The 25,700-nt window shown below is 36.9% G+C and overlaps 1 protein-coding gene across 1 annotated transcript in view; it reads left to right on the top strand.

The window, feature by feature from the left end:
* The window catches only part of anos1.L (anosmin 1 L homeolog), a 129,113-nt gene extending 104,286 nt beyond the window's left edge, over positions 1-24,827 (top strand). Inside the window, exons 10-14 of the mRNA XM_018246158.2 lie at positions 14,293-14,381; positions 16,737-16,908; positions 19,136-19,356; positions 20,876-21,017; positions 23,784-24,827. Coding sequence (XP_018101647.1) covers positions 14,293-14,381; positions 16,737-16,908; positions 19,136-19,356; positions 20,876-21,017; positions 23,784-23,842 — 683 coding nt within the window. The 3' untranslated portion in view covers positions 23,843-24,827. The remainder of the gene's footprint in view (positions 1-14,292; positions 14,382-16,736; positions 16,909-19,135; positions 19,357-20,875; positions 21,018-23,783) is intronic.
* Positions 24,828-25,700: the final 873 nt, after the last annotated feature.

Raw genomic sequence — 25,700 nt, forward strand, 5'->3', positions numbered from 1 at the left:
AACTTTCTTTCTGGGCAGCTTGGAATGAAAATTAAGGAATACATTGCAGAATAAATATACACACAGACAAGGTATTGCATGCTGGTCAAACTTGTCATTATTACCCTGTTATTTATATAGCGCCAGCATGTTATGTAGTGCTTTACAGAGATGTTTATCCTTTACATCAGTCCTTGCCCCCAGTGGATCTTGTTATTTAAGGCCTATAACTCATTCACGCAACACACTTCACTTGTCTAAATGCCTTTAAGGTCTCTGCAAAACATACATTTTTCTGGACTCCGACTAATGGTGATTGCGAGACTATAAAATGCTAGCATATGTGAATATAATATGCAGCACAAAGCACCATCTTGGAATCGTTCATAACAAAATCATAGCATAGTATTTACAGCTCTATGGGCAATGCATTCGCATATGACAAGTCGCAGAAAACTGTTTGCTAAGAAGGAATTTACCCCCCACTGTAATAGCACTGGATTGAATTCCTGTGATTTTGTACCTAGAAAAAAAGTCAGGGGGAACAAAATCGATGTGCGCCATTTCTTTTATTCTGCAATTTGACCGTTCTTTAGCTCAGATTGAATGGTATTGAACTGCTGCATCTGATTGCCGAATGCCACTCAGTGTCCTTACATTGGAATGAAACTGGCTCAATTTTCTGAAAAAATTGCAAAACACATTTTTTTGTGGAATTTCGCAGTTTTGACAACATTTTCTGTGGTTTTGTCTTGTTGAGGAAGCTCTTTTCCGGTATGCTACAACATAGAAAAAAATGTTCTGTGTTGCCCATTTTTTCCGAACATGGCTCCCAAACAGCTCTATAGATAGACAGGGGAAGGGGGTGGGCATAGACACATAACATCGTGTTTTTTCTACGTTTTTTTCAGTGCAACAATGATGGGTTTTTTTCCTGGCGAAAAACAAAACATGTGGCAAAATTCTAGTGAGGATTTTCCAAAATTGTCACCATTCTAATTTCAACACAAAGCTGTACAGGATGAAAGTTTACTCGTCCCTAGCCATGTACTTGTCAACCTGTATTATTATAGCACCATAGCCTTACAAAACGAGTAATAATGGAAAATAATTTGTTGCATCTAATTAGATTCTACAAATCAGATTCTACAAATCACCCAGGACAGATCTTAACAAGGATAAAAAAAATATCTGTTCTCACTTGAACAATTTAAGGTCAGTCTGGATAGAATTGCCTGTGTCTGACTGTAAAGTTGGCCATACATGCATCTGCTCATTTAGGGAGGACGGCAAATGAGAGGATTTCTCCCTGATACCCCACCTTGGGGTAGGTGATATTGGATCACAATGAGGATAATATAGGCGGTTCGTACCAAAGAAATCTTGCTGCGGGGAAGCAGAGCACGTCAGCATGGGGCACATAGTGGGTGGAGTCTGGGTGGGAAGTGGGTGGGAGGATGTGGATTGGAGTGCACTGGGCGCCTCTAGTTAATAACTGGCTAATTAGGTTTTCCAGTCTTCATGAGGATTAAGCCTGCTAAGCGTTGGGCCTGTTTTACAGTTGGGTTGCAGTGATTGTTTCCCTAAGCAAGTATTTGCCTGGCATTTTAGTAGTTGGCCAGGGGTGTCTTGTTTCTCTAGTCTATAAAAAGGGAGGTCACCATGTGCTTGGCCTCTTTCTTTGTATCCCACCTGTTGGAGGGGGTGGTTGATGCCAGAATAGGTGGAGCTAGGCCTCAGTAGGAGAAGACGAAAGACAGAAGGAGAAGAAGTAGGAAAAGGTTTGTTATAGCTCAGTTTAGGAGTGAGAGGCCGGAGTAAGGTAGCTAGTTGAGTCTCCTGTAACACATCCCTTGTAAAAGAGTCCCATATGCTATAACACATACTCTACTGGGAGTTGAATATATATATATATATATATATAATACTTACTCCTGCAAATCATGTATTTTAGGCTTTAAAGCCTTGGTGACTACTCAGCATGTTGTGGCATTCATATAGGAAAACATAGTGTATTTATACCTTTGAGAAATAAAACAACATTTTAGGTAACAAAGTTATGTTTTATTACATTTTGACATTTGATGGATGTTTTAAAGTTAAGAAACTTGACATGAGATGCAGGGCATATCTGTATAAATATTGCTGCAAGCAAACTTTATTGGCAGCACAGATACCGTTCTAAAAAAATGCATTTACTTATACCTTAAGTTAAGGAGGATGTAGCACAACACGATGCACACTTTCCTAGTCAGAGATTGGCTTAAGTAATTAGTTTTGCTCTGTTCTGGATCCGTTTAAATCAGAGAGGAAGGCTGGATTCTACATTCTGTCCATAAAGATTTTTAAAACAAGAAAGAGAATATAGATCACAAAATTGTAAATGGTAAAATTGCAGATTCAGATTTAGAAAACACACAAATTCCTTTGTGGAAAGAAATACCAACAGTAATCATTGGGTATAATCCACAGCCTTTATGTTAATACTATTATCTTAAACTAAAAGGGAATAGCTTTGCTTGTTTTATCGCTTGACCTCACTTGTTTAACATCATGATTTGACTCAAAGAAATACTAAAAATCTGATTTTTCTAGGGATTGGTAAGTAAACATAGCTCAAGAGCAGAACTAGCCATTTTGCACTGATATATCGTTATGCTTTCTAGAATAAATAAATAAAGTTTGAGACTAGTAAGCAAAATCTGTGTTATTTTTGCTACCCTTTAAGATATCCTTTAGGTGTCTGACAAGACTGACACTTGAAAAACATTGCTTGTTGGTTTAAAAAAGAAGCAGACTAGTTAGGCCAACACTTTATGGGACTGTTGACCTTCTATTGTAATGGAAAACAATCAGAGTACAAATATAGAAATGTATTTCTATGTCTTGCTCCTGCACGTGTGGCACATGTTATTCAGTAACTCCCACATAAAAACAGTTTATGGAGTTTATGGGAAATAATCAAATATGAACTTTCACTGATGTGGTTCATTGAAAGTCAAATGATAATTGGTTGCTATAGGCTCCTGGTTCATGTTGCATTGATATTTCAATTTAGATTTATAATATGGGTCTATCTGTAAATCCATTATCAAGAAATATCAGAAAGGCCATCTCCCATAGACTTCATTTTATCCAGAAAATCCAGAATTTTAAAATTGTTTCCCTTTTTCTCTGAGATAATGAAACAGTACCTTGTACTTGATCCCAACTAATATAATATAATTGAAGCAAAACCAGCCTATTGGCTTTGTTTACATGATTTTCTAGTAGATTTAAGGTATCAAGATCCAAATTACAGAAGATCTGGTAAATCCCAGCTCCCGAGCATTCTGTATAACAGGTTCTATACCTCTAATAAAAAAAAAGAATAATTATAAATATCTCAGATCAATTACAAAAAGTCTACCAGAATGAATGCTTTTGAGGATGTTAAAGCTACATAAGAAATAAAATAATTCCAATAAACTGGACACAACATTTTTCTCTTTTCTTTGGATCAAATAGAAAGTAAAATAGGAATTATGTGAGTAAGAGTTAAAAGTGATTGAGGTTTGCCTTCTTTCAACTTGAAACTATGTGGATTTCCAACTGAAGTTTAGTTTTTTGTGGTTAAGAAGGTAGTCAGTAGAGTGAAATATGCAGATGTAAAAAAATCTAAATTAATAACTGAATGTGAAATAACTTACAGACTTATCTGTTGTTAGAACTTGGGATCAAGCCTTAGGCTGATGGCACATGGGGTGCTTTGATCATCACGGTCCTCCCAAGGAGAACCCACTGGCCTATTGACAGTCATTTCACTTTTATATAATTGGGAGATATGTTGTCTATGACACCTGCTGACAATCAAAAAACTGATGAAGGCATATAAAAAAAAAGGTAGTTTTGATCCAATATTTGTGTGATTGAAATACTCGAGTTTTGATCATCATATTGGATCTGCACAATTGTGAATGCCAAATGTTCCAAAAGGCCATTGTTCTTTTTGAATACAATGTTCGATTATACACATAATGGCTCATCAACTTCTGCCTATTTCTTTATTTATTCTGTAATTTTCTATATAGTATAAGATACAGGTATGGGGACCTGTTATCCAGAATGCTCGGGACCTGGGGGTTTCCAGATAACGGATCTTTCCATAATTTGTATCTTCATACCGTATGTCTATGAAGATTCTCATTTATCCAGGTCATGATATCCAGTATCTAGTAGAACTGGACATTTAGAGTTTGTCTTGAAAACTTTTCACCACTCATCCGAGTGGCTTCTTCAGTTCAAGTGAATTAAACATGTCACGTTCGGCACCCTAAATTCAGAACCAATGCTAGGCTCCCTGGTCTCGGCTTTTGCTTCTACCTTTATAGATCAAGCAGGATTCACAAGGAATAAACACCCAGGAAACGAGCAAATAGAAAATAACAACGGGCAATGAGTTTTCACTCAAAGCTGCTTTAAATACTTTGAATTTTGCGCTATTGCGCGATGACGTCATCACTCCGGTGAATAAGCCAGGAAGCGCGCGGCCGCGCGCACCATAGAAGAACCAGCGCTGAAGGGAACAGGAGGCATGCAGTGGGCGTCCCAACCGAAGGCATGGTGGGCGCCCTGCCTGCCACATGGTAAGCCACTAGACCACCAGGGTAACTATTTGTCACAAAACCCTTGTCTGTGACTACCCTCAATGGTTTTTTTTTGGGCTAAACCCAGGGCATACCACGATAACTTCAAATTGGGATAGATGCCTCTCCCAGTGACTTTCATGGGACATCGACAGGTCTGAGATGGCAGATTTTTGGATTTGGACTTTTTGCAGCTTTAGAGTATAATACATCTCAAAAAAAGTTTTTCTCCAACAAACCCGACCAGTATAATGTGAGGTTTAATAACTCCCTAAATGTCTAGTTGCCTTTGACTTAATTCTACTAGATAGCGTATGGATCTTAATATCTTACGTGTACTAAAAAATCACGTAAACATTAAATAAACCCAATACGCTTGTTTTGTCTTCAAAAAGGATTCACTATTTATTAGTTGGGATCAAGTACAAGGTACTGTTTCATTATTACAGAGAAAAAGAAAATGGTTTTGGATTATTTGGATAAAATGGAGTCTATGGGAGACAGCCTTCCTGTAATTTGGAGTTTTGTTCATAACAGATCCCATACCTGTATTTTATGTAGACTTCTTTGTTCCCCTATTATTGCCCCCAATGTAATTAAATGCATATACAATGTGATATGTATATTTATTGTAAATAAAGGCCCTTTGCTTATTCTCATGTGCCCTGTTTAGTTTCCATATCATTGGAAAATGAGAACATCATCAATGTTACTTGTACTTTTCCACACAATACATACAACAACACATGAATACTTTTTATTATAAAGGTTTTTTTTCTCATTCAATTCATTTAATCTCCCGTACAATCTCTTACAAAATATTTTCTCTGTGTGTTATGAGGCCTCTTGCCTCGTGAGACATGTTAGCAGGACACACAAAGACTTCATTATTATGAAAACAACAGATTTTCTCATGTTGGAAAGTATCTTGCAGATTGATTGATTAAATTGTGTCCAAAAAAATGAAAAAGAAAGGGGAACTGGGTGCAGAATAGTCAGATCCCTGGCAGAAATAATTAAAAACAGAATTCACGGTTTTATTTAATCACAAAGAGTCAAAAAAAGGATGTTGTGTTTGAAAATATTCATGAGAATGATGTAATGTAAGCTAACATTCTGGTATGTGTCTTATCTGCATGTCAGAGATTTATTTATCTCTCAAAATATTTAAAACTCCTGCGCCTAAAAAAATTAACAAAACACATATGCTTGTATATTTCCTTTCGTCTGCCTTTCTGTCTACACATTTATATTCCTGTCTTTGTCATTAACATTCTGCAATTCATTTGGTTGCCTCCTCAAATGAGAAGCTTATATTAACACAACCCAGTTATAATGGCAAATGAAGACAAACTATTACAGGTATTACAGTAAGGAGTGTTGATATCATGGTCACAAAACTGCCTTATATAGGGGTCATTTATGAGCATTAGCACAGTTGTGGTTATGCAAATTTCTGGCAGTTGAGTTGCACCAAAAATCCCATTTATTAAAGGTACTTGATTCAAAGGGGGCTGTCTGCACCTCTATATAGTTGTGCTTGGTACCACTCAGTCCCTCTTGCATTCTATTCCAAATCGGACGCAATTTTTCCTATTGACGCAAGGGAAAACTGGAACTATCATCACCTCCAAACCAAGTGGTAGATGCAGGGTTCCCAAAGCACCAAGCATCAATTCCCACATTACAGTTGTGCCAGGGTTGAACATGATTGATGGAAATGACGCCAACCGTACTCAAAAAACTGTGTAAGAGTTGCGGCAAAGTGCAAGAGCAATTGCACTAATTTTAATGCACCAGCCACGACTGCAACACTCCTCGTCACCAAACGTTGCATCATGGGGAAAAAATGCAGCTGTGCTTGAAGTATACTTTGCTCACTGTATATGTGGTCGTAAATGACGTCTCATATATTTTACCATTACATTTTTCTTTTTAGGTTCCTGCCTTACTGTAGGTGCCACAAACCTAAGCATATACATTTTAGCTGCTGGAGTAGTGACTATTGCAAATTTAACACATTCAGATTGTAACTGTTGTGTAAAGTAACTGTATTAAACTGTCATTTGCTGGAAATGTTAACGTTATTAGAGTCAGCTGTTTGTTATTAGGTTATCTAACACAATAGGGGTAAATTTATCTTCTGCAATCCATTAGCTGGGTAATGCTTTCCAGTAATGTCTCCACACAGTAAGGTAAAACTGCTGGCAGATTATGCTGGTTTTAATTGACCTGCCCATGTGCTTGGTTCATTGAAAGCCAATCAGAATTTGTGTGAACTGGACAACTTTCAATTTCACATTTAGTTTCTTTTATTCAGCTCATAATATCATCAATGCATCTAAACGATCACTGGCTGAATGGGTTAATTCTCTCCTTATCTGATGTTTTTTTTGTTCTGGTCAATAGACTGGATGTAGACATTTTTTTTGTGGTGAGTGACTGACTTGACTACATAGCTCTGCCCATGCATGATAACCTTATACTGTAAGTCTTTTGAGCATAATTTGAGCTACAAAGGAACTCAACCCAAAGAAGAGAGTGGCAACAAAGGGTGCTGTTTGCACCTCCATATAGTTCAAGTTGTCAACGTGGCAAGTGATTGGTCTGTTTGGCCACTGAGTTGGCTACATAGATCTGCCCATGCGTTGTAACCTTATATTGTTAGTCTTTGGAGCATAATTAGAGATACAAGAGGAACTCAACCCAAGCAAGAGAGTGGCAACTTGAACTGTTTGATGACATCCAAGTTATAATATTGTAGGTAGGCAGAAACGGTCTTTAGGATCATATGTTGGTACATGTATGGGACCTGTTATCCAGAATGCTCTGGACCTGGTATTTTCCATAATTTGGATCACAATACATGAAGTCTTCTGCAAAATCATTGAAACAGTAATTAAACCCAATAGGATTATTCTGCCTCCAATAAGAATTCATTATATTTTAGTTGGGATTAAAAGAGAAACAAACTCTTAATAGAAAAAACTACCCCTACCCTACATAGACTCCCCTCCCTCCTCCCCCCCAGCCTAGATGCCCCCCGGGCAAATGCCCCTTACTCTTTACTTACCCCTTTGTGCAGATTCTGTCCAGCGGAGTTCACAGCAGCCATCTTCTTCTCTTCGGTAATCTTCGGAATGAGACCGGCGAATTGGCGCAAATTTTCTGTTTCGCAACAACTGCAAATGTGCCGAAACTCACATAAAGCGCCGAAGCACCTGTCTCATTCCGAAGATTACCAAAGCGGCTGAAGATGGCGCCCATGAACTCTGCTGGACAGAATCTCCATGGAGGGGGAAGTAAAGAGTTAGGGGCATTTACCCAGAGGGGGCAGCTAGGCTGGGGGGGGGAGGGTCTATGTAGGGTAGGGGATTTTTTTTATTAAGGGTTTGATTCTCTTTTAAGCACAATGTATTGTTTTATTATTACAGAGACAAAGGAATTCATTTTAAAAATGTGAAGTACTGTCCTTGATTAAAGTGGAGTCTATGGGAGACAACCTTCCCGTAATTCATAGCTTTCTAGATAACGAGTTTCCAGATAACAGATCCCATACTTGTACATATATATAAGGTGGGGCTGATCACAGTTTGTGGTCTGAGTCTAAAATACACCTAAAAAGAATTCCAATGCATGTATTAAATAGCTTTTCAAAGCCAGCACTAAAACAACAAACTACATCAACTAGCTATCGACATTCGAACAGAAGGCTTTTTATGGCATGAGGCAAGGGGTGTATGCATAGCTACAGTACAAAAAACATTCAAAAAAACATCAAAGCTAATATTAAGAAATGATGTATTGCTGTTATCTTATTGTAGACACACATGGGACATTCCCAGATGGCATCCAATACATCTGATATATGAAATTTAAACGTAGATTCAACCAACAAACAGGGCCACCCATTTTGTTTGGAAACATGTGGTCTTGATGAGATATACCTTGTCACTCCTGACTTGGAATATATAGCCATACATTTAGAACAATTACGGAAGATTTCCTTCTTTACAAGAAACACAAACGAAAGATTTTTTTTAAACCTCTGGTGTGTACACATATGGGTAAAACCTGTGCTACCTTCAAAGCCTTATTGAATGCCTAAAAATCTTTGTTGTCATTCTTTTGAAATCTGTGATGGATATCCATGTTGTAGCATAAATCAGGCTTCTAGTACATCCTAACAAAATAATGTCTGTATATTTGAATTGATTTAGTGGCAAGGGGGAAGCATTTATTTTCCAAATACTCGCTAATATCTGCAGATTGAGTTTATAAAAAATAAAAATCGTTGTCGTATTCGGACTGCAGAGTGTATTCACGAGACTGAGGGATACAGTAAGAATTTAGTCCTCAATGTTTCTCAGAGTATTTGGTTTCAAGGATGGCATTTTTAATATCTTTCTGACAACATAGAACATTTTTTCTATGACAAATCCCTATAGAGAGTTCTCAGATTCTTATAGCCGTCAGATTCTATATTTCATGACTTTTATCACACTGGCCGGGAAGTTTTAGATTAAGCATGCTGTGAGACATCAGGGGGGGAAAAAGGCTTCTGTATAGAGATCCTATATGGACTGAAACAGGTTGTGAATTAAAAAGTGTAGGATTTATGACTAGTTGCTCATATCCTGGTGAGTTTTTTTTGCCTTCATTTTTTCTCACTATGTGGCACATTCATGCAGAAAGATGTTATCTGTCTAAACACAGCCGTCTGGTCAATGAGGATTCCCAATAGGTGGTTTATGTCTTAATGAAAAGTCAAACAAGTCAATGAAACAAGTCAAACAATTGTGTTGTATCATTTACATAATGTGAATTCAGTCGCTCACTCTTCCCGGTGAGCCTTAAGCTCCCCATAGACGCGACGATTCTTCTAGCCAAACTTGCCGACCAATCCTTGGAAATTATCGTGCGGTTAGTGGGATTCGAACGATCGTACATCTTGCGATTTTTCAGCCGACATCTGTCAGGAAATTGATCGGCAGGTCAAAAAATCTTTGTCGGTCCCAGTGCAATCTATCTATGTTAGCAGGGCCAAGCAGGCAGCTCCCCTTTGTTTTCCTGGCAAATTCGTCTTTTTAGGTGATGGTCAATTCGTACGATCGTTCCGAGAAAATCGTGGTCTCACGATGAGGATCGGATCTTTTAAAAATCTCAACATCTATGGCCAGCTTTACTTTTTCTTAGCAGCAATACTAGTTTGTGCAGCGAGGATATATTTTATCTAATAGAAAATAGTGGACCCTAGTGGGCAGATTTTGTGAAAAGGATTAAATACTGCAGCCGGAGTGCAGTTGCAGCTGCACGGTCATTCTCCCAACTCTTCAAAAGTGCAAGTTTTATCGTTTGTGCCAACTATACATTCCCATGAGTGATTTCCATTGGTGCTATGTTGTAAATCTGCACACATATCTGCTTTTGAAGAGTTGGGAGAATGACAATACAGCTGCAACCACAGTGAATTGGGGTTTCCTCGTCCTGTACATAGATGCACAGGGAAAATTGCTCTTGTTACACATATTTTCTATTAATGAATTTCATTACATTCTTCAAGAAGATCATATTCATGCAGATTTTTACCATGCTTTTCCATCATGCTCTTGATCAGCATAATACACAAATTCAAAAGCTCCACAAATAACCATGTCCACCTCACAGCAATGGTCAGTTTCTCCTCGTTCTCCTCCTGGACTATTACTAAAATCCAATTAACATTTCTTTCCACCTACAATCTACTTAGCCCCTTTAAATATATTTGTAGTTTGATGACATGCATTCCAGAAAAAGAACTTAGTTTAACCGTAAGAAGACAAAATGGTCCATTTGTATCTGAAGGTAAAAAAGTGATGATAATAATAAGGGGGTTATTTACTAAAACTCAAGCAGCTTTGGGGTATAATAAATCTTAAAAATGCGGGGTTTTTTCCGTTGAAAAATTCATGTATTCCCCTTTAAAAACTTGACCAGATAAATTCGAGGTTTAATAAATAGGCCCTTAAATGTTTTATTTGGTCATTTTTAGTGAAAGAATTTAGTGTTTGGTTACCTAATATATATCTAAACTACATGTGGACAACTTTTATAAACGCTCATCAGAGCTGTCAATCGCTCCTTGTTTTTTTTTGGGAGTTTTCAGATTTTGGGGTCTGTCCCCTGGTCTCCCCTCACTCTGAAGGATTCCCAGAATTTGAAAGATTTTTCAAAATTTCTGATGATTTGCGGGCAAAAATCAGATGTGCACAGAACGTTCCAAAGACGTCAGTGGAGCAATTTGTGCATGCACAGCACAGAATCTATGGCTTCAGGAGAGGTTGTGCACATGATTGTGACCTCACTTCTGCCAACACCACGTCTGGCCTGCTCAGCATGCTGGAGCAGACCACAATTCCCCCAATAATGAGCAGTAAAAGGTTGGCAGTAGTAATGAATCAGGACCTGCACCCGACCCTAACCTGCACCTTGCCCGACCCAGCTCCTCCATTTAAAGACCCTTGCACAACCTGCCCTGCAGTGACTTCATAAAAGGGGTGGGGTAGACTCTAATCTATAAATGAAGAAGCTGTAAGTGTTAGGTTGCTGGCAGGGAGAGCGGATCTGCGACCTGAAGACTTGATGTGGCAGCCAGCCCCGAACTCACCAAACCCTCGGGTAAACCCACAGGTCCTACAGATTTCGGGCCAGCCTGCACATCACTAGTTGACAGCTCTGCTCTCATGATGACCTTAAAATTGGATTGGTTTGTAAGAATAATGTAAATATTACCATGAGTCAATTTTTGCTTTCTGTTATGTCAATACAAAATTAAGCTAGGATAAAAAAAAACAAATCAGCACCCTCTGCATCACCAAACAACAAAACCCGGAAGCCAACTTATGAGAATTCAAATTTGTGTAGGTTTAGAGGTTCTTTTTACTGCGAATAAACTCACATTTAAAAAAAAAATCACAAATGTCTACTTATTTATTAAAACATTCAAAATGTTTGTTTTTTTAGGAACCTTTAGTGCGTTTACAAATAAACAACCCCAAAAACCTTGCCAGCTTTTAAATGGAGAAGTTTTGTGTTAGTGTTTTTCTGTGTTTTTACATGATTTTTAGCTCTAAAAAGTTCAATTCAGGGGAAACGAAAAAAAAACCTGTTTATAAAAGTCCAGTAATATAAATCTTAAGATATCATCATTTTATTGGCACGTGGAACCTGCATATTGGCATATGGAATATTTGTATTCTGCTGTCAATGTTGATAACAGTATTTCATTCGCTCTCGTAAAATCTCACCATCAATATCTCTTCATCAATGTTATGCGTCTTATAAATCTCTGCTTCAGTAATGGTGATGAAAGTCATTAAGATAGATTTCTGATGCAAGGCAGCTGTTGTGCATACCGTTGCCATGAAATTCTAAATTAGTCTTTTGTTCTTTGATCAAACTCCAGTTGTACAGCATGGAAAGGCGATTTAGGACTTTTACCTTGTTAATCGAATCCCCCTTGTTTTAAAATTGTTTACAGCAGTAAAGATCACTTTTAAGGTCAACTATAGGAATGCACCATTTGGGCTTAAAAGTACAAGTAAAAAGTGCTGTGCATGCTTATATCTATTCAACATCAATGACTGATTTAATAGCCTAAAAGGAAACCACAATTAAAATGATTTGTAATATGTTTCAAATGATCCCATTTTAGGGTTCTTTGTAAATATAATGTATTACAAATTACAAGCCATTACAAACCAAGATATTTAGTGTTAAATACCCTTCCACCCCCAGCTGATGTCCTATGACACAAGGTGACTGGGGCTGTTTCTGATTTTCTTGTTGGCAGTCTTCATTGCAATAGTTTTTTTGGGGGGAGCAAGTGCCCTGCTTACTGCACTGATCTGGGTAAAATCCCTTAGCTAGATAGATGCCATAAGGCATAAGCTACTGCCGTTACAGCCCAGAAACATTATATCAAGAGCTGCTTCTGGCAGGTGGAAGTTATTTTTACATAAAATCTTAAAATAGGATTATTTAAAACATATTTAGATTATTTTGATAATTACACTTAAAATATGTTTTAATACTTTTTGGGTTTATTAAATCTACTTGGACTTATGTTTTTTGCAGCATTAGGGAACAGTGCAGCTGACATATTACTTTTTAGAGGGACAAATATTTCCAATCTAAACTAATTTGGATAGGCTTAAATTTCAGAAATGCATGAACTACACCAGTAACTGGAAGCCCGTGGACAGAATGTTGCTCTCCAATGCATTTTATCATTTCTTGCCCACTCATGAATCCAAAGTCAATATATTTACCTACATTTTTTGGAGGATATGTGGAATGTTAAATTTTGGGTCATCTTTTTTGGAAAAACATGGAGCACACTTAAAGGCCAAGTCCTTTGACCATGAAAATTCCACATACCATATAAGTTGGGCACATCTTCACCACCCAAACCATATCATTTGCACTACATATATCCCCTCTGATCAGCAGCTGTAACAATACCTAGTGGTCTGTTTTGGTGCTCGCGTCCTTTTATTTGGTGCACCACATCGGGTGTCATAGCACTTGGAGCAAATTCAAATATTTGAAGGCGCCTTGTTCGTTTTTTCATTGTCCAAAGAAGGTCTATTGTTAGTTTTGAGGGGTACTTATTGTCCTTGCCGAGCCTGTCACTGAACTCTGCTGAATTTCTGCCTGTACCAACCTTTTGCCTGTTACTGACAATTCTTCCAGATGCTGACTCTGTACTGTGCTAACCCTGGCCTGTTTTACGGCCACAATGATCTCTTTCCCCGTTACTCCTGTCACACGTTCTGGTTCCTTTGCCTGCCCAGACTTGCCATCATCCTAATAGCAAAGGCCTCCTCCCGACGTTAATAACAGCTGTTATAGGTGGAAGGGTGAGCCTTGACCAGGACCTTGGTTTTTGTTTTGGGTTTGGGATACTGAACTTGACACCAGCACCATCACATTTTCCTAAAACAAACAGCAGTTTTCGCCAGCGGACATTTTTTCTGTGACATATCATGAGTAACATTTACATCTTACTGGTGCACTGTAAAATTCATGCAGTCAAGTATGCAGACGTACATAGGCTATAATAGAATAGAATTGAATACAATTAAAACAAATGCCTCTTTGCATTTAGCAAGAAATTATTTAAAGATATCAAAGAGGCTGTTCTCTGATACATTTTTTTTGTAGGAGTTTACGTGTCCTTTAAACTACGGAATCCAGATGGATCCCCAGCAGCTCTGTTTTTGTCACAATTATTAAAACTCCTGACTATCAGGAACCAGCTGAGCAATATGTCAGTTTGAATGGAACCTACTGTTTTGAGAAGTAAGAGGAAATTGTTTTCCTACCAAAAAACCGAAAGGGTATTGTGTTAAATTTAATACAAAGCTCTCTTACGGGCACTCAGAATTGGTCAATATTATGTTTATATAAATGGTTTGTATAAATGGATGTGGTTTTTTTTGTCTAATAATAAAAATAAAATTGATATTATTTGTTTGTAAGCTCTTGCGAGTAGGGCCATCTGATCCTATTTTTAATCTGTAACCCTTGCTTGTTAAATTATTGTAAGACCCCTGTTCGTTATAGGTTAATGGAAAGCTAACTTGCTGGTGCTACATACATAAATAATAATGATGATGATGATTACTATGTTTGATTTCCCTTTCAGATTCAATGTTAGGACTGTACCATGTCCAGTGGTTTCCTGAATCATGTACACATAATGAGACCAAAGGACCAGAAAAAGCCGTAACCCAAGTAAGTGTTATTAAAATTATGGTTTTATACAAACATGTAAACATGACTGCGGCATCGATTAAATAACCAGCCAAACTAACTTGCTCTATGGTCCTTTAAAGCCAGTAATTTGAGCCAAAAAGACAAGTTAGAAACACTGCTTTGAGCAGTCAAATATATTTATTTTCATTGGCTGTCAGTACTGCCTAATACCATGTTGTTAATATGTATCATCTAAGGTTCTAGACAACAGAAAAAAAGTTGTCTAAACACATCAGAGCTGACAGCAGTTTGCAATAAAATAAGAACATTCTGCTATAAGTTAAACTTTATTAACTGTACAGGATAAGAATAACATGTGTCAAATGAACATGCTAGAAAATCAGCAGCCAAACCATAACATTTATTGCAGTACATTGTGCAGCTTGAGTACATTACATGTTGAACAAAGTATTGTAGTGTATTTAAATAGGTTTCGTTTGATGACAAAACATGTGATACTTTGTCCCTTAAAGATTTACTTGCAAAGATCCTGAATTTATCAAGTATACTCATAGAGAAAAGATATTACTGGTGAGAACTTAGTGCCAACTTGATGAATGTGGAGCTCTTCAGTTATCTGACAAATTGCTGTTTTCGAAAGACCGGAGGTCGGGTGGCAGGAAACATAAAGAAAATGTGTAATCACTTGGTGAAGAAACATTACTTCCCTTAGACATTTCTTGCATTTCTTTCATGTTAATGGGCGTGTTTCAGTGTTTTAACCTTGATCAGAACTCTAATTATTACATCTGCGTTTATCATCAAAACGAATTAAAAACCAATATCTCCTGGGTGCCCTATACACCGTTTATTATTTACACAGCTCAAGTAATCCATCACTTTACATCTTTTTCCAATTTCAGTTCACGATCGCATGATCTATAACCATTCATCTTTCATCATGTATAAATCCCATGTAAAGAGAAATCTCTTATATCTTAATGTTTAAAACACAGAGCAAAAGAGAATTCTTCAGTTTGGGCCACAATTCACAAGTATTAGTATATAGTAATATACAGACAGTTATAAAGAGAAAACCATGAATAAGAAAAGTTTTGCGGAAAGAGTATGCAATTGCAGTTTTCTATTCAAAATGATAAAATCTTAAAAGTATTCATTTTTGAGCCCAAAGGGAAGTTTCTATGTATTTTAAAAATGCAACAAAAAAATCACATTTATAGCATTTTACATAGCTAACTGTAATTACCTCAATAAAGCACTTTTGGTTATGGGATGTAAAAAAATCATCAGCCCCTTGTTTGGTTTTGAGGCAGGGGCCCACCACTTGGACTGGGTCATCTATCTTGTGCAGGCTAAAACATGTTACGATTATCTAAATAGTTAAAATATGGCTCTTGTAAGCTTCCATGCAATGTTATGCTTTTGAGGTCTATGGCAGAAAGAAGAAATTGCTGGCTGGATGTAAAATCCACACCAAGACCCTCTAGTACCAGGACTTACCATGAAATATTTTGGCAGGGCAGTCTGAAGTTTGATGTAGAGTCTTGTAGTGGGTCGGGTACCCGAGGGTTAACTACAAAAAAGCAGGTTACCTGCTGGTTATGGGTAGGACTTTCTGGTGTGTGTTGGGTTGTGGGTTCTATCTATAGCAAGTATATTCCTTTACACATTTTTGAAAAGGTTTGTTCCTGCCTTCTTCTGATGGTGTTACTTTTGGTTTACAACAGCAGCTTGTTTCTTGCTGGTCAGAGGGTTGTGGATAAGGCAGTGTCAGGTCGGTTAGTGGGTCCAAATAGGTAAACATGGACGTTGTGGGCTGGTCTGGGTGCAGATTTCAAAAATTGGTTCTGCACAGGACTCTAGTTTTATGTCTGTCTGTCATCTATGTCTCATCTATCTACCTTTTTCACATAGGGTCTCGCGATTCAATATGTTTTCATGCAGTATTTTCTAATACTGGGATGGGATCTAACATATTGCATTCATTATAAAAATTTTAAGCCATCTGAAGCTTCAGTGCAAGGTCTTTTGCTGACCACAGTCTGCGTGTTGACACTACAATTCCAACTGAACATTTAGGGCCTGTGTAGTAACATGCACATGTTTGCATTGGCCTAGTTATCTATGGCACTGGATTATAGAGCCAGTCATTGAAGAATCTTATCTATTCGTCAGGTTTCTCATTTTGTTGTATACTTTTGTAATCTTGTGGTACAGAATAGTGTTGCCTATACTGTATATTTAGCGCAAGATAAGGCGCCATACAAGGTTTAAGAGCTATCACAAACATGGTGCTCGGATCTAATATAATTGTACTATTTTTTATAAGTTTTTAGTGTTTTATCACTTTTTCCATGTGTTTTCTCTAATTAGGATCATCATATAGTGCTACCAGCCCTGTTGTTTTCCTGCAAATACAAAGTAACTGTACATCCAGCAAGACCCAAAGATCATTTAAAGGCCGAAAGTATTTTCTTTACAACACCTCCCTGTTCAACACTTAAAGGAAAAACCCACAAACAAATCAACTGCCCATCTGATACAGGTAAATTAATGGAAATGTCTTAATTGTAACATACGGATATCAACTTTCTAGTATTCTGAGTCGAAGACTTTCATAGGATGCTGACATCTGTAGTTCAGGGAAAGCTTATGTTGATCTATCACTTTTCCAAATCATAGAAAGGTTTTGTATCCTGATTTATTCTTTCATGGGCTGGAATATTGTTAGAAGAAGGATTGATCTGTATCTAAAGGTTAATGCCCTACCCCTTGCTAATAATAGCAATGGAGGGATTAAAATATATCCCTAGATCAGTGTGCCACCCAATACTTACCAGTGGAGTCTTTAAAAAGAACCATAACTATCATCCTAACAGAATAGTCAAAATAACTTGAGTGAAATGCTTTATCAGTAGGGTTCCTTTAGCTCAGGTATTCAGTGAATGTCATCATTATGTCACGGCAAATACAAAAGACGATCAAAAATTAAAAAAAGTTTTAAAAAATTAAAACCCAAAAGGACTTCTCTATAGCCCATGTCTCGATGTCAACAAAGGTTTGGCCATTCAGGTGGTGGTACAGAATTCTGGATTCACCTATAAAAAAGCTATCCATTTCGTGCCCATGTGCTGCTTACTTGCTTAAAGAGGACCTGTCACCCTGAGAAATAATCCACATTTCTTTTCTATCATGTTACTTGAGCAAAATAAACATTATTTACGCTATATTTATTATTTAAATTTGGTTTCCTTCCGTCTTGGAATTACACTATTGCAGCAAGCAGGCAGGAGCCATTTTGTGGACACTGTTATTAAGACCAAATGTGTATCATTCCCAAATCTTGTTTATGCACCAGAATGCGGAACCTAATGCCCATGCACAGAGTCCTACACAATTATAGAGCCTGAGGAAGAAAGGAGAAATGTGAGAAGTGCAGTGATATGTAAGAATTGCCGAATGGAAAGTGAAAGTAATTGACTGCCCCACCTCTATGCCTCAGGCATACAGGCGGGGCAGATAATCTTTGATTGACAGCTCAGATATTTAAACACATTTATAACAGGTATGGATGTTTTAACGAGAAAAAATATTTGTGTTTCATGTTTAATTTGCAAAGGACTTTCATTATGCAGCTTTTTATGTGTGGGTGACAGGTCCACTTTAAATCACATTCCACATCTTTGTCAAATATTTTCCCAGATAGTGGCTGGTGCAAAAGACCAATGCCATAGTGACATTACATGTGACATAGGCAAAAAACAGTGCTAGTTTTTTGGGGCCATTGTGAACTCTAAGATATGAGCAAGCCTCAATGCAGTTTAAATTAATGGGGTGATAGTAAAATAGTTTGGCCATTTTTCTTGAAAGATTGTTGCATGTTCCATGGAAGATTATCAAGAACAAAGTCCTGGGGGCAGATTTATCAAGGGTTGAATTTCGAGGGTTAATAAACCCTCGAATTCGACCCTCGCAGTAAAATCATTCGAATATCGAATTCGAAGGATTTTAGTGCAAATCGTTCGATCGAACTATAAAATCCTTCAAATCGAACGATTCAATGGATTTTAATCGATCGAAGAATTTTTATTCGATCATAAAAAACGTAGAAAAGTGCTGGGGAAGGTCCCCATAGGCTAACATTGAACCTCGTAGGTTTTAACTGGTAGTCAAAGTATTTTTTAAAGAGACAGTACTTCGACTATCGAATGGTTGAATAGTCGAACGATTTTTACTTCGAATCGTTCGAATCGAAGTCGAAGGTCGTAGTAGACTATTCGATGGTCGAAGTACCCAAAAAAATACTTCGAAATTCAAAGTTTTTTTCATTTGAATCCTTCACTCGAGCTTAGTAAATGTGCCCCCTGGTGTATGATGAACCTAAGTTTTTTCTTATTATTTTCTTATTATATTGGCTATACTTAGTGATGGGCGAAAAATTTGCGAAACGGCACCGGCGTCTCGTTTTTGACGCCGGCGTCCGTTTTTTGACGCATGTGTCCGTTTTTTGACGCCAACGCCCGTTTTTGACGCCGATGCCTGTTTTTAATGCCGACGACAATTTTTCACGCCCGTTTTGCAAAATTCGCCGCGAATTCGTGCCTGGCAAATAAATTTGCCCATCATTAGCTATACTGTGTTGTTCAGATCTTGTTTGTATAAAGAACAATAAATGTATAAACATGATCAGAGATTTGTTCTGCATTGTAAGTTATCAGATTCTTCTCTTTTCTATTTATGCAAGTTTTCAGCATTTTTCTCATACCTTTCAGCTCCAGCTGTCTCCAAAGTACTTGCAAAACCTGAAAACCTCTCGGCAACTTTCAATGTACAAGAGAGTAATATTACTGGCTACTTTTCTTGGCAACTCTCCAAAGTCAATCTTCATCAGCCTATGACAGGCTTTCAAGTCACATGGGCAGAAGTAACAACAGAGAGCCGACAGAACAGTTTGCCAAACAGCATTATTTCTCAGTCCCAGATATTGCCAGCTGTAAGTTAATTACTACTCTCTCTCTCTCTTAATATTTTATAAATTATATTTGTATTTTTGTAATTGAAATGTGCTATTGTACTGTATTTACCGAGAAAAGAGGACTATATGATGCAATGTGTTAACCCATTCTTCAATCAGACAAAATACTAGTATACAAGCCATGCTTTGCTTGCTTTTCTGCCTTTTTTACTGGTGATGTAAGGTGCCCATTACCTTTCCATTCACTTATCTGTGTTAGGTAGAGGGGTGGGCCTGCCACAAAAGAACCATAGCGAGTTTCGGGGATCTCTTGGACTTTCATAGGGGCGGGCATTACTCTGTGTAGCCTTTCCAGATTGTTCTCCCATAATTTTTCCAATAGAGGTAATCTATTTTCTACTTATTTTCTTTTAACTTGACTTGTTCATAACATGTGTTCAATAACTAATCAATTAATGAATGCATAATTCATTCATCACATTGAATTTTCAAATATAATAAGACAGACCAGGACCATTGTTCACTGCTTGTTAAACAGAACCCAAAAAGGCGACAGATAGTATAATATAACAGAGTGATGGTGTGGAAGCAGCAGGTAAAGAGGGAAATTTGGAAGGCAAGTGCTGCATTATTGACCTGGGACTTTATCAGTAGTGGTAACTAGTGATGAGCGAAATTTTTCGCAGCCTTTATACATTACATTTTTGCCTAGCTAACTATATTACAAATATTTTTATTTTGCACAACCTATCCATTTACCCAGTTTTTATTTTTATACTGAACAATTCCTTTAATTATTTGTAGTACAGGTATGGGACCTATTATCCAGCATGTTTGGGACCTGAGGTTTTCCAGATAACAGTTCTTTCCGTAATTTGGATCTTCATACTTTAAAAGTCTCCTAAAAAATCATGTAAACATTAAATAAACCCAATAGACTGGTTTTGCTTACAATAAGATTAATTATATCTTAATTTGGATCAAGAGTACCAGGTACTGTTTTATTATTACAGAGAAAAAGGAAATAATTTTTAAAAATTTGGATAAAATGGAGTCTATGGGAGACAACCTATCCGTAATTTGGAGCTTTCTAGAAAATGGGTAACAGATCCCATACCTGTATTTAAATAATCCAGAGACCATATTTTGGACCATGTCTGAGGACATTTTTAAGAAGGTTCTGGTCAAGTGCTCAAAGGTGAGCCAGTGACTGTTTTAAGATGTAAAATAAAGATGATATTTCGAATTACCCTCCATTAAAAATCTGAACTGTATGATAATCATGGAGGAGAATAATGGTTATTTGGTTCAGATGATATGAAGAACTGAGTGGTGTATTTATCAAAAATCAAAAGAGAACTCACATATCCTATAAAATATACAGTAATTGTTATATCTCTCCTCTAAATATCCTGTATACTTTAAGAGAACTGAGTATTAATTTGATTGACTTTATTGTTATCCCAGCATTAAAAACACTTTATACATTTCTATTATTTTTAATTCATGGCTTTATTCTACCTTTGCTTGTTTACAGGATCATTATATGCTGACAGTTCACAATCTTAGACCATCAATGCTTTATAAATTGGAAGTTCAGGTACTGACAACAGGAGGAGAAGGTCCAGCAACAATAAAATCTTTCCGAACACCAGATGTCCTACCCCCATTACCTCACCGTAAGTAAGCTGTACCGGTAAAGAACACTCATGCCCATATTTGATAAACTGATTTTAATATTGTGAGGCACTGGCTGATGGAAAGATGCTTTTATTCTTGAAATGGGAAAATTACATTTTATTTCTAAATGTAAATTTACCCTGGAAGCTTTCTGTTGCCTGTAGATGTAATCATATGCAAATCAGTAAACAGATGAAGCGTTAGACAAATGTCTTTTAGAAATGAACATAGTGATGTCATTAGAAAATAAAATATATAAATATCATATGTTGGGATGTCATTTAAAATGGGAAATGGAAAACAATCTCAAGAACTGGGACTCTTTTACAGCAAATTCCAAAGCTGCCCCTGAGACTCGTGGAATGCTTAGATAAGCTAGTGCAAAATATGCAGTGGTGAAATTATTATTATTATGTAAAGCTGCACTCAAAACACAGGCTAATTAGCAATTACAGCCAATGCTGTCATTGTTGTTAAAATTAGTACAGAGTTTAGATTTACCCTGATCTGGCTGAGGAGCTATGTGACAAACCATTTTGCTTGCCCTGTTAAAGGGATACTGTCATGGGAAAAAATGTTTTTTTTTTTTCAAAACACATCTGTTAATAGTGCTGCTACAGCAGAATTCTGAACTGAAATCTGTGTCTCAAAAGAGCAAACAGATTTTTTTATATTTCATTTTGAAATCTGACATTGGGTTAGACATATTGTCCATTTTCCAGCTGTCCCAGTCATGTGACTTGTGCTATGATCCCTCCAGCAGCCTAACAAGAGAACAATGGGAAGGTAACCAGATAGCAGCTCCCTAACACAAGATAACAGCTGCCTGGTAGATCTACAGTAAGAACTGCACTCAATAGTAAAATCCAGGTCCCACTGTGACACATTCAGTAGGAGAAACAACAGCCTGCCAGAAAGCAGTTCCATCCTTTCAAAGCACTTCACAACTCTGCTCCACCCTACATCTCTGAACTCATCTCTATATACTCACCCACTCGCTTACTTCGCTCCTCTACTGACCTGCTACTCAACTCTTCTCTCATTACCTCCTCACATGCTCGCATTCAAGACTTTGGAAGGGCTGCACCCCTCCTCTGGAACGCTCTCCCACGATCTGTCCGACTTTCTCCCAACCTTTCTGCTTTCAAAAAATCTCTGAAAACGCACTTCTTTCGAGAAGCCTACCCTCACTCTGCTTAACTACCAAACGCAACACCACATACAACACCACATTTCTCACCCACTTACTTCGATCTTGCCCACTCCCACACCTTGTGTATTACTCCCTTCCCTTTAGACTGTATGCCTATGCATAGGGCCTTCCTCACCTCTTTGTACCTGTATTGATTGTGATGTTTGTTACTCCATATATTCTATGTATGTAATTCATGTGATGTAGTTGTATAATCACAGTTACTTTACAGTGCTACGCAATATGTTGGCGCTATATAAATACATGTTAATAAATAATAATCCTAAAGTGCTGGCTCTTTCTGAAAGCACATGATCAGGAAAAATGACCTGAGACGACTGCCTGCACACCAATATTACAACTAAAAAAAATACATTCGCTAGTTCTGGAATGAAATTTTATATTATTTACAGTGTAAACAGTGTAATTTAGAAATATTCCACAGATTGAAAGAAAAGAATTATAGTTGTTCTGTACTACAAGGACCAGCTCCCCCATCCTTAGGTGACAGAATGGCAGAATAATTTGACCTCCTTCATTACCTTTACACCATTGTAAAGTGATGAATCCTAGGACTTGAAGTCCCTCTGTTTCCAGAGAACCTGTTCATCACCCACTATGGAAAACAGAGAGACTTCAAGTTCCAGAACCAGAATCCATCACTTTACAATGGAACAAGATAAGCGAGGGCTTTCATTACACTGTGGGCCTAAATGGAGTTAAGAAGTGCTTCACATGAATATCATGGTTTCCTTTCAATCTGCGGAATCGTGTATGTTTTTGCAAAAAATACATTAATGTTTATTTCTGGAAGTATATATATTGTTTATGCACCTTTTTGTATAAGCACAACTGAATGAGCTCATGTCAAAAAAGAGGTATATTTTCCCTTTAAAGCTCTTTTGTGTGATGTCAATATGTTTGATTAAAAATTGAAAAAAATGTGATTCTAATTCCACTAACCAAAAACATCTTATTTCATTGTACTATCATTTTGGAGCACAGAAATTAAATTTTCATTATTTTTAAGTGAGTTGGTTCTAGTCTCTCTATGAGTAATTGAGCATAGTATTCAGAAAAGGGATAAGCAATCTTTCCTGGAGGTTAGAAATTTTATTTTCTTAGATTTTAATGAATTTTCAATGTAATAATTGAGAAAAATGAAAACCAAATAGCTTATCCAGAGTACAACATAATATGCTTGTGAGGGTATTTCATTAAACTTATATAATATACATCTCTGTAAGGATACAGAAATTTCAAGATGCGGCTCAGGATTCAGCTGAATTACAGCAATTTTTGCAGTATTTTTGGTTTAGCGGAACATAAAGTCATGTAACTGGAGAACTCCTGACCTGTGATGCAGTGAAGGTTCAGATTCTGTTTAGTAATTGGCCAAATCTTTTGTGGAGGATTTTGTATTTAGTCAAATGCTAAAATTATGATTAGGAGCCTTCCGAATCCAGACACTCATTATTACATACAGTTGGGATGCAGAATGGTTTGAATATTTATAGTTACATTCTATAAAAACAGTCAAATTCTAACAATTTTTTATAAATTTAAATTCCAGGGCCTCATCTTAAACAGCACCGCCCTCATCACTACAAACCATCTCCAGAGAAGTACTGAACTCATACTGACGTACACTCATCCTAAAAAGAAATCATGCATGAAAAAGAATACAGGAAACGATGGAAGTGATTTGTGAGAAGCATCTTCTTGGCAGATCATAGGTTGATGGCTGAATAAATGTGTCCTCAATGTGTAGTACCTCATTTCAACATACTAAGGGTCTCTTTCAGCTACTCGTGTTTCCCTTTGTTCCTGTGTTTGAATAAGACTTTCACAGTGCGATCTTATTTCACAACGAATAATGTTAGAAGTTTATCCGTTTGTGAATGCCACATATTGTATATATGACGTTAATGTTTCAAAAAAAAATTTTTTCAGGAACTTGAGGAAAATGAAAATGAAAGCAATAATTTAGCTGAATATCATAGACAATGCTTTTTTAAAGGACAGAGACTTAAGTATTAGCATTTGTGCTTTCCAAGATGGCCTAAATATTCAGGGGTGACAGTTATATTCTTTGATCTTATGCTACACAGTCCAGTATAATGAGATCACTACATGCCACAATATTGGTGTTTGGGGATATACTACTGTCACTACTACTGTACTACTACTAGCAATCCTAGTTTGTTTTGGTAAGACATATTAATGGCATTTCTCATCTTTGACAAATTGGTAATATTTTTACCTCTTATATCCCCATCTTTCTTATGAAGACATCAAAGTCAATGTTAGTGAACATATAATTACTGCAGTATTAACTGGCCACATGCAGAAATCTCAAGACCCAATAATCTTGACTGATTTGATCTTAAAAGTCGTACAACTAAAAGGCTTGATTGATATCCATTGAAAGCTTCCAACAATTCTGCAATTGTCCTTGTTACATATGCAGCGTATACATTGCATAGTATAAACAATACATAAAATCTATATTATGTGCCAAGAGAAAAAATGTAAACACTACAACCAATTTTTATAGTCATTTACACATTTAGGAGCCTATTTATTAAACCTGGTTGAGGTTTTAAAAGGGAAAAACTCGAATTTTTAGAGGATGAGGAAACTAGAATTTTTCAAGATTTATTATCCCCCGAAGTTGCTAAAAATCCAAATCCAAAAAACTTGTCAAAGTCATGTAGAAGTCAATGGCAGATGTCCCTTTTACAATTTGAAGATGTTTCTTGACATCATGATTTGCGCTGGTTTTCGTACGGTTCGAGCGTCAAATTTTAAAAAAGTCACATGATTCAAATTGTCACACGATTTTGTTGAGACTTTTCCCACACCAACTTTTTGAACTGATTATTTGATAGATTAGTTACATTCGTGGATGGGAGTTAATTTGACTCTTGGGAGTTCTTTTCAGCCGTGTTCAATTGGCAATGCCTGTAATCACCATTGTTGCTAACATAACAGGAGAGCCATGGGGAATGATGAGGGAGGATGTAGTCAGCCAACGCAAATAAATATAGTAGTACTTTACTGTAAAGATAACCATTTTATTTAATCACTGATACCATGATGGCTATAAAAGCAATATATATTTTTATCCAAATTCATAATCATTATAATGTTCTTTTAAACTGAATTGAATAGCACTATTGACTATTTAAGCACAATATAAACAAAGCATAGTAATAACAGTTCTGCCTTTCAGGTTAACTAGCAGGTACTGTCACATGCCTAACAATCTTTAGTAGTGATAGGCAAATTTATTTTGCAGGCAATTAAATTCGCAGCGAAAATTCACTGGTGTCAAAAATGGACGCTGCCGTCAAAAAACGAGACGCCGGCACTGTTTCATGAATTTTTCGCCATTTTGCTGGAAATTCGCTCATTTATTTTGCACATCACTAATCTTTAGTGCTTTAATGCAGAGAACTGAAAAGGCATCCATATTATTAATTTAATA

The sequence above is a fragment of the Xenopus laevis genome, chromosome 2L, assembly GCF_017654675.1.
Source record: "Xenopus laevis strain J_2021 chromosome 2L, Xenopus_laevis_v10.1, whole genome shotgun sequence".
NCBI lineage: Eukaryota > Metazoa > Chordata > Amphibia > Anura > Pipidae > Xenopus > Xenopus laevis.